A 10,624-nucleotide genomic window follows, 5' to 3' on the forward strand; every position below is an offset into this window, starting at 1 on the left:
GCAGAGGGTGGTCTCCAAAGTCCTTCCTCCCTTTTCTTTCCTCTCTCACTGCTCCAGAAAATCCATTCTCTTTCCACTCCCCATTCACCCTGGGGTCTTCCCCTCTCCCTATATGGGGCCCTAATTATTCTCCATCCCCCCTCAGACTCTCTGGGAGTCTGAGCATTGGTTTCCGGGTTTCTGGGGGCACTTGGGACCTTGGGAAGGCTGGAATAAAACAACAAGACCAGATTCCTGGTGACTGAGTGTGAGCCCAGGTGGGCGTTATTCTGGGAGCTGGAGGTGGAGAGAGTAAAAGACAGAGAGGAGGGGAGCATGACAGGGAGCACAGCCAAGCATGATGACTCACTAGCCTACATAAAAATGCCCCAGCCCATGGTAGAACAGAGTCAAGTGTCCTCTCCACCTCCACACTCTTGCTGCCTCTGCTGCAGTTCTAGAGTAAGACCTATGGGAGCTGAGAAGGCAGAGAACTATAGTGGAAAATGGGAGTGGCCTCTCTGGGAGAAGAGAGAGAAAGCAGAGGGTGGTGAGGGCCAGACAACTGTGTTTTGGAGACTGGGGCAGCAGGGGGGGGGGGGGGGGGGGGGGGAAAGAGGGAGGAGGCTGAGGCCAAGGAAGTTCTTATAATCCAAGGAGGGGAGAGTAGGCTATGCTTGTCCCTTTAGGAAGGGCCTCACCACAAAGCACAAGCCACCTCTTGGAACCTCTACTTGACTACAAAGGAATTTTTCCTAACCCTAGGATCTAATTCATTCCCTCCTATTGGATAGTGTTAGCTGTTCCCAAATTTAGGACTATTATTGAAATTCCAGGTCCCAATCAGCAGAAATGTGTTGCGTTGATTAGAAATGACCTGGGGCAGCTGAGCCACCTGCAGGGTTGGCTGAAGACAGAGAAAGGCTGCAGAATAGTCCTGTTTCTTTCATCACTGGTGAGTCACACTTGGCCTGGCATCTAGCCCTGGACTGCAGCCAGTGCAAGGCATCAAGGCCCTTAGAGGCTCCATGCACCACAATTGAAGGATGGGTACAGACTCTGATGTGAGGATTCCTCTAGTCTCTGGTGTGGTCAAGGTCAAGGGCTTTTGCAAATCTGCTGGATGTCACTCAAAAAGGACACTGCCCCCCACTGGCCAGTTCTGAGGAGGAGCTCCCATTCATCAGGGGCTGGGGATGAGGATGGAAAAGGAAAATCTAACAGCTTATTTTAGACTTCATGTAACCAGGGAAGTCTAGTCTAGGTGCTCCTGGAAGCAACAGAGAAAATGAAGGCATTTAAACACTTTTTATTATAAAATTTTCAACATATTTAAAAGTAGACAAAAGAATTAATGAAACCCTATGCTTGTACCACCCAGCTTCAGTTATCAATTCATGGCCATTTGACAACATTTAAACATCCTCCTGTACTGTTAGTTGGGAATATCTACTCCCTTTCAGTATTTCTTATATTCTGTGGACCCATTTGACCATCTGTGGTAGGCAGAATGGTGTCCTTCCCAGCACCACCAAAGATACCCACATCATCTCCAGAACCTGTGAGTATATATGTTAGGTTACATAGTGAAGGGAAATTAAGGTTGCAGACATCATTAAGGTTTTTAGCTGACCTTAGAGAGATTATCCTGGATTATTTGGGTGGGTCAATGTGTAATCATAAGCGTCCTTAAATGTGGAAGGGGGAAGAAGAAAAAGTCAGAGTGATGCAATGTAAGAAGATCCTGTTGTTTTTGGCTTTGAACATGGAGGAAGGGGACCATAATCCAAGGAATGCAGGTGGCCACTAGAAGCTGGAAAATGCAAAGAAATGAATTCTCCCCTAGAGCCTCTAGAAAGGAACACAGCCCTGGTGACTCCTTGATTTTAACCCAGTGTGAACTATGTCAGCCTTCTGATTTTCAAAATTGTAAGATAATAAATTTGTATTGTTGTAAAGCCGTTAAGTTTGTGGTTGTTACAGCAGTGGTAGGAAATTAATATACCATCATCTCTCTTTTTAAAAATTTATTTATTTTATATTATTTTATTTTGTTATTTTTTTAATGTTTATTTATTTTTTAAATTAATTTATTTTTTTATTTTTTTTCAACGTTTTTTATTTATTTTTTGGGACAGAGAGAGACAGAACATGAACGGAGGAGGGGCAGAGAGAGAGGGAGACACAGAATCAGAAACAGGCTCCAGGCTCTGAGCCATCAGCCCAGAGCCCGACGCGGGGCTCGAACTCACGGACCGCGAGATCGTGACCTGGCTGAAGTCGGACGCTTAACCGACTGCGCCACCCAGGCGCCCCATAAATTAATTTATTTTTTATGTTTATTTATTTTTTGAGAGATAGAGCCCAAGCAAGCAGGGGAGGGGCAGAGAGAGAGGGAGACACAGAATCTGAAGCAAGCTCCAGGCTCTGAGCTGTCAGCATGGAGCTCGATGTGGGGCTCAAACCCATGATCTGTGAGATCATGACCTGAACCAAAGTTGGACGCTTAACCGACTGAGACACCCAGGTGCCCCCATTCATTTTATTTTTGAGAGAGATCACAAGCAGCAGAGGGGCAGAGAGAGAGAGGGACAGAGGATCTGAAGTGGGCTGGGTGCTGACAGCAGAGAGCCCAATGTGGGGCTCAAACTCACGAACGGTGAGATCGTGACCTGAGTCAAAGTTGGACCCTCAAAAGCTTAACCGACTGAGCCATTCAGGTGCTCCCAATACACCATCATCTCTTAAGGATGGAAACCGGATCTATTTCCTTAGATACAAGGTGTCATCTAGGAGTAGCCTCTCTGATGGGGGGCATTTCTGCACTGCACAACTCCTGTTGGTTGGGGTCAAGGTAAAGGAGCTATAGGGATGCATGAGAAAGGGGTGCTGGAAGAGAATGATCTGGATCCCAAAGAGAAAGTGAAGAGAATCAAGTGTTTCTATTACTGAGAAGGCAATGAAGATACTGCGACCCCAATGGCAAAGATCCTCCTATGCTTGGTGTAGGGAGCCAGGGCAGGGTAGGACTGGCAATCAGTGATAAGCTGTGAACCAGGACACTTGGGTCAGGAAGGGGTGGGGAACTTGAGGAAAGGATCTGGGAGTGGAAACACCCAGCTTCCCTGGGACATTCAAGTGGCACCTGTTGCCACAGACTACATTAGGAATGAGAGTGGAATGTAAAGACTTATTATTTGCCCAACCACTGGCTCAGCTTGTTTCTGCCCCACTGAGAGCATAAAGGGCTGGTTGTCTTGGTGCAGAGGGAAATGTTAGAGCTGAACAAGATGCAGGGCTGCATGGTGGGGAGCAGGGCTCTTCTGGGCCTCCTTCTTCTGATCTGCCTTCATTTCCCAGGTATGGAGGCGGTGCCCAACCCTTGCACCAGAGAAGACTGGGGACCCCAGCAGGGCTGGAATTGAGGGAAGGGGTAAAGGCAGGAGGGTCCCTTGGGTCCCTGGGGAAAATGAAGGGGCTTGGAGCAAAGAGAACCAGGGAATTATGGAAGGCATTGGAACCAAACATCCAGTCCATTGGCTGTCTCCTCTTCCCTTTTCCTCAGGCTTCTTTGCCCGAAGCATTGGTGCAGTGGAGAAGAAAGTTCTCCAAGACTTGGGAACCAGCTTACCTCTGCTTGAGCAACCTTCCTTGACCAGCCACTCCAACTCTGAACTTCCTCAGCCAAAGCCAGACCCTGGGCTAAATGATTTAACAAGTGTTCCTCTGAAGCCCAATGTTTCTCCATCAGATGACTCCCAACCTGCAAGAGGTTCTGAGGTTCAGAGTTGGCCCCCAACTGAGGAGCTGCCCTCCACGAATCCCTGGCCTCTGAGGATCATTGGCAGATGAGGGCTGCTGCCACTGAGGATTACGTGGGGAAAGTGCTGCCTGAAAAACTGTCTTTCCTTCCTGGCGCTGTTGCCCTCCCTCTGGGCAGAAGTCTTTTGCCTGCAGGGTCCTCTGCACGCTCCACAGGCCCGGTACCTGAGGCTCTACACCTCCACCAGGACTGTGAGTCTAGATGGCCACTCCATTCTAATGTGCTGGGAGCCCAGAGAGAAATCCTTGCCCAACGCCCACCTTCTCTTATTAACAGGATTCAACAGCCACTGCTGCCTGGGCATCCCTGGGGAACCCGAAATCCAGGTGTGTCATGGGAAGGTGGAGGTCCTGGAACTGGATGGGGAACAAGGCCCATGCCACACCTTGTAGGAATCTGGGGTATCAATAGTCAATACCCAAGTACTAGCTGGGGGAATCTTAACCGGTATCCAGGTACTAGCTGGGGAAATCTTAACTGGTATCCAGGAGGCAGCTGGGGGAATATTCATCTACGCCCAGTTATTAATAATCAGTTTCCTCCCAGAGTTCTCCATCCTACTGGCTTTTCTTGGAACATCCCAGCTGGCTTCCCCAGTCCTCAAAACCCTGGGTCACAGTGGGGTTAAGAGAAAATCCTAAGTTGGAAACCAGAGAATGGAGTCCTGCTCCCTCCCCTTGCAGTATGAGCTAAATCAAGATTCAACCAGTGTGTTTTCTAGCACCATCTCAACTTTTCACTGCCTCCCCTGTTCCCCAAATGCTGATCTCCAATAAAACACAAGCAATTACTAAATTTGCTCATTCACTGTATCTTTGTTTCTGGGTGCAAAGTAAAGTGAGTTTTGTCCATTCCCATTTTCTAGCCATGCCCATGTCTCTCTAGGATCTGCAGACACTCTCTTGCTGTCCCCTATTCTTTGCAAAAGATCAAAGTCTGGATGTTTGAGGGTGGAACTTCATGGTCTCACCCTGGTGAGGTGAGAGAGCTGGTTCCAGAATTGTCCTGAAATCTGAAGAGGGGAGAAGGGGCAGCAGGACTAATTGAGATGGCACCTGTGACAGGAGGGAAGGGTGAGGTCCAAGAAGTTAGTACTACAGCCAAGTGGGAAATGAATACCCTTTGATTCAGAGAATAAGAGTGAGAGAAATTCATTTTTTGTCTCTGCTTATCTATTCTTCCCCAGAAACACAAGCTTCTTGGAAACAGAGGATGCATTGATGTCTTCCCTTACATGCATCACTTGGCACATTGTGCCCTAGAGAACCAAGACTTTGAACATTTGCTGAATGAACAGTACACCTCAATAAAGGAAGAAAGTAAAGGGAGAAGGGAAAGGAAAGAAAATCCTTGGAGTCAACAATCCTACCTGCAGCTGTGTTTGCAGCTTTTATTCCCAGTTGATGACACAGTCTCTTCTGGTCACACAGTTTTCTCTCTGCCTGCCCATTGGTTTCCCTGGAGCTCAGCACCCTGTACAGGAGTTGGAGTGAGGCAGGGAGGGGCAAGAAGTGCAGATGGAGGTTAGCAGGAGCTGGCTAGGTGTGATGGGGTTTCCAGAAGGGCACACTCCTGGTGGCCATGCCATGTCTTTCCCTGTGCCATGCATGTACTTCACCAGAGTGATCCAGGCAGATAGTGTGGGGATCACCCCAGGTCCCAGAATTGGTTAGGCTGTGGGTAAGAAGTAGGAGAAGAACAAACACCAGAATTGGAGAGATGGGGAGCTGTGTGCCTGACTGTGAGATGGGTGTTCTTAGAGAGAGTTCTCGGATCCCAGTGTCTGCCACAATACTCCATCTTGTTCCAAGAACTCCTTCTCAGGGCACCTTCCATTACCAACCATACTCCCTTTTGTATCACTCAAACCTTGTTCCCTCAATTCTTTCCCACCTTGGACTCTTGGTTTCTTCCTGTTCTGGGGCAGGTGGTTCTGTTTTCAGCATCTCTCTCTCCCACAAGGCCAAGCTCATTCTCTCAGGCTTGGGGTCTCAGTTCTCTCTGTCCTTCTTTCTGGTTAATGATCTGCACTTTTAAATTCCAAGTCAGAGGGGTGGCTGGCTGTCTCAATTGGTGGAGGATGCAACTCTTGATTTTGGGGTTGTGAGTTCAAGCTCCACATTGGATGTAAAGATTACTTTAAAAAACCAAATTCCAAGTCAGCACCCCCCTCTTCTGTTCCCCATACTTCCTAGAGTGTAGGCACCATGTGTCTATTTTGTTCACTTCTACACCCGTAGCACCACAGAGTCTGGACCAAGGGCCGATCAGTGTATTCCTCCCCACCCCGACTGTCCATTTTGTCTCTTCTTATACCTTATCCTGAGCTACAGAGCTGCACACCAAGTCTAATCTGTCCTCCTGTCTGGCCTTCCCAGAGCCTCACTGACATTTCCTTACAAATCCCACATAGCACTTCTCAGCTCATAAAATTCTCTGTACACTCCATCATTTAACCCTCATTACTCTCTGTGAGGAAGGTATTACAAGATGAAGAAACTGAGGCCCAGAGAGCGTAAGCAATTTGTACACGTTTACATAGCTAACAAGTGACGTAGTCAGTGACTCAAACCAAATTTTTAACATGATCTGTCCAGGGAGTGTTCAAGTACAATATGCAATTAACAAAAACCCATGTAACTTTTATTGAGTACTTACTATGTGTCAGACCCTGGATAGGGTGCTCTCACACACACCCTTCCAGCTAATCTGCACAGTTCCATCAGGTAAACACTGCTAGGCCCACTGTACAAGTGAGATACCAAGGCCCAGAGAGGGAAGAGAACCAAGGCTTGCACAGAGGTAACACTGAGCCAAGGGAGTGGTACTTGCTGCTGTTGGAGGGTCCTGGGAAGCTGTGGCCAGCCCTGCCAGAGTGGTCTTTGCCTTAAGGTCAGTTGTTGCTTAAAAAACAAAAACTAAAAACTGAACAGGGATAGGTCAGTAATTGCTGACATGATAAAGGTCCCAAGGTTTTCAGTGGGAGTTGCTGCTAGTGCACTGATTTTTCCATGTTTATTAGTAGTTCATTGTTGGAAGTGGCAGCTGGAGCAGCAGGAGTCATTTCTCTTCTAGGGGGGAAGGTGCTGAGGTATGAAGAGCACTCATCTAGAAGTCAGAAGACCGAGGTTTCCTTCTGTGTGTTCACCCAGCCTTCTCTGCCATGTCAATGTGAGGTAGTCACTTACCTCTGTGGACCTTAGTTCTCTCATCTGTAAAGGGCAATGAAAGCAGATATCCTGTCTGTCTCATAGAGTTGTCATGGAGTTTAATTAAGATCATGACAAAGTGCATTGGAGACTGAAAACTCCAAGCACAGCAAGGGATTGATTACAACACAGTACTTGGTCCCACTGAGGCAGTCCCAGTGGGACCATGCAGAAGGATAGTTCTGACCCCACTGTAGGAGGCTTGTCTGGTGAAGTGGCCATAGCTGACTTTACAGTTGATTGTTGAGGCTGGTGTGATGGTTCCCAATGGGAGTTACACTTAAGAGAATTTTCCAAGATCCAGGAAGGAGAGTTGGCTTCTCATTTAAGCACCTCATTCCCCAGAGAAACTGTGTTCAGTCAGATGTCCTTTTTTTTTTTTTTAAGATTTTATTTTTAAATTACCTCTACACCTCAACATTGGGCTCAACCTCACAACTCCTAGATCAAGAGTCTCATGCCCTACTGACTGAGCCAGCCAAGAGCCCCCAGATGTTCCTTGCTTACACACATACTCTTGGCTAATAGTAATAGCTCCTTTATCATATATTTATCACATACAAAATGTGTTACAGGGTTATTTCCATTCCAACAATTCTAGGATGTAGATAAATAAGTAAATAAAAAAATAAAATTTTATTGTTTCTATCTTATAGGTGAAGAACCTGAGGCTCACAGGTCACACGGCCAGTAAGAGGTGGATCTTGGTTATGGTGCCATTTAGAAACTGCAAACATGGGTGGGCAGACTGCACAGACCAGGTCAAAGCAAAGCTCTGCAGCCCACACAGCTTCATGGCCACCTTCAGTTCTTTCTCCAACAAATCCACTCTCACCCATCTTTTCATGTCACCTGAAGGCCAGCAATCAGGGTTGGGTTTTCTTTCTCTAAGACCAAATGCTTACCTTTTGTGTTCCTCTTATTGGAAAGACATCCCCTATTGTCCTCTTCCTATCTCTTCCTAGGTCAGCATTTTCTTTTTGCTGTCAGAAAACTGGTGAACATACCCTGGAGACACCTTTACTAACCCATACTGCTGCATGTGAGAGTAAGCACACAAGCCCTCAGGAATATTGATCACACATCAGGGTTTCCACATAAAGAGCAGCCTGGTCATGGATGCCTCTACAGTCCAGGGAAGTAGGAGCAGAGTACGCACTTCAGGTCTCAGAGAAGTGGTTGTGACCAGCGTAGGAATGGCCACTTTCATGCTTTCAGTAGCAATGGCTCTTCTACAGGTTGTTTAGGCCCCGTGTAGACAGAGATCAAGGGGGTGGATACGGTTTAACCCAATCTGGTAGTTAAGCTGGTGCTATAGGTGTTATTTGTTCTAAAGGAGCAGACTAGACTGGTATGAAAAGATTTCTGATCCCAGATGGTGCCCACCTTGGCAAGCTCTACTGTGGAAATGTGGGAGAAACAAATTGTGAAATAGTTTTAAGGCCATTTAGTCCTTCTTGCCTCAGCATGGCGGTCATAACCGATGGAGTGGAAGCTGTCCCTCCATCTCCTTTTCTGTGCTCAAACTGCCCCTGGCTACCCAGGGCCACCCATCAGTATTCCTCTCTGGCTGGGTCTGACTGTCCATCCCATGTGAGGCACTTTCCCTGTTGCCTTAACCCATCAAAACCCACTGCTCCTATACCTGTTCCTTTGGGGGCTTTCTGTTCACTGTGACACTGTAATATGCTGAATTCAGAAGAATTAACCATGTTAGTGATCAACAGGGGCAAAGGTGATGAATCTAGAAAAACAGTCTATGTTAGTGGACCCCTAGCTGTGTGTCTCCCAGCCTGCAAACTCAGGACCCCTCTCCTCCTGCCATTGTCTAAAGGACTTCAAGGCACTTTAATGTAAAATTTGTTACCCTTATGAATTTATTAAACAATTAACGGCATTAAATAACATTGCTCAGTTTATGTACTACTTACACAACGCCTACATAAAAACTTACTCATTTTAATAAACCAAATTTATGCAAACATTAATACTGGTTCACATTTACACTAACTCATGCATTTAATGAAAATTTCAAGTCTGATATGTAAGATGCTCTTAAATGTCTTAAACCCCCAATGAAACAAACAAATGCAAAAGTTATAAAGTTGATAACACTGATAACTTCACTTCCACTAAAAATCAGAAAGCTAGGGGTGCCTGAGTGGCTCAATTGGTTGAACATCTGACTCAGGTCATGATCTCATGGTCTATGGCTTCAAGCCCCACATTGGGATCTGCACTGAAAGTGAGGGACCTGCTTGGGATCCTCTCTCTCCCTCTCTCTCTGCCCCTCCCCCACTTGCACTCTGTCTCTGTGTCTCAAAAATAAATAAACATTAAAAATTTTTAAAAATCAGAAAGCTAGCTCTATGGACTTAAACTCATTTCTTCATTTTTCTTCTTCTTTTTAAAGTTTATTTATTTATTTAGAGAGAGAGCACAAGCAAGGGAGGGGCAGAGAGAGAGAATCCCAAGCAGACTCCATGCTATCATTGCAGAGCCCAATGTGGGACTTGATCCCAGGAACCATGAGATCATGACCTGAGCCAAAATCAAGAGTCAGATGCTTAATTGACTGAGCCACCCAGCGTGCCTTCATTATTCTTCTTCTCTTTCCTCTTCCATTCTTGGACTACCTTTCTAGGATGTCAGTATTTTTTATTTTTATGCCATCCTGAGGTTCCAATAATCTTGGGATCTGCATTTTGACCACCTGAGTTTTGGCCAGAACTGAGGCTGGTTGGTTACATGGCTTACAATTCAAATCTGGGCTGCTAGTAACCAGTATGAACTGCTATTCTTTCTGCTCACTCTCCTTCCCCTTTTGAAGAACTCTATGACTGCATTGCAAAGCCTTTGCAGCGTCTCACATTCCCCTCAGCTGTGTATGAAGCTTCCAAGTTTTTCATATTCTTGTCAGCACTTGTTATTACATTTTGTTATAGCTGGGCTTATGGATGTGAAATTGTATCTCACTGGAGAACAAACCTTTTAAAGTGAATCGATTTTAGAAATTTGCAACCTATTTTCTTGCCTTAATATAACATAGTTAAATCCTTCTTGGGGCACATAGGTGGCTTAGTCGGTTGAGTGTCGGACTCTTGGTTTTGGCTCGGGTTGTGATCTCACAGTTCATGGGATCAAGACCCAAGTGGGGCTCTTCACTGACAGTGGGGAGCCTGCTTGGAATTCTCTCTCTTCCTCTCTGTCTGCCCTTCCCTGCACATGCATGCTCTCTCTCCCTCTCAAAATAAATAGGTAAACATTAAAAAAAAAACCTTTTGACCAGTTTTCTCTCATTATGATATACTCACTAGATCTATTAGCATTATTAAATCTTATGTATTTCTTACTTGTACTTTATTGTAATTAGTAAGGCAATCTAGAATCTTCTAGGAGGTGAGGAGTTGGGTTGACTTTATTAGCTCTCTTTTAGCTCTCTTTTTTAGTGATGTTTTGGTTAATTTATTGTCTTGGTATCTACTGTTGAAACCACCATCTCTTTCATTGTTGCCTCTGACCTCACCCTTTGTCAGACATTCTCATTTCTGTTAAAGTTCCTATTTACTGTGGGGCTTCTTGGCTTCCTCAGAATTCTTTTCTACTTACATAG

At 45.9% G+C, this 10,624-nt stretch overlaps 1 protein-coding gene across 1 annotated transcript; it reads left to right on the plus strand.

Moving 5' to 3' along the window:
- Positions 1-3,089: 3,089 nt before the first annotated feature.
- Positions 3,090-4,597, plus strand: CUNH6orf15 (chromosome unknown C6orf15 homolog). Its single transcript, XM_040464774.1, is given in 3 exon segments — positions 3,090-3,339; positions 3,545-3,808; positions 3,811-4,597. Coding segments are annotated over 3 exon segments (972 nt in total). The 5' UTR covers positions 3,090-3,251; the 3' UTR covers positions 4,431-4,597.
- Positions 4,598-10,624: the final 6,027 nt, after the last annotated feature.

This window comes from Herpailurus yagouaroundi, unplaced genomic scaffold, assembly GCF_014898765.1.
Source record: "Herpailurus yagouaroundi ecotype Mexico unplaced genomic scaffold, PumYag 511, whole genome shotgun sequence".
NCBI classification, from domain to species: domain Eukaryota; kingdom Metazoa; phylum Chordata; class Mammalia; order Carnivora; family Felidae; genus Herpailurus; species Herpailurus yagouaroundi.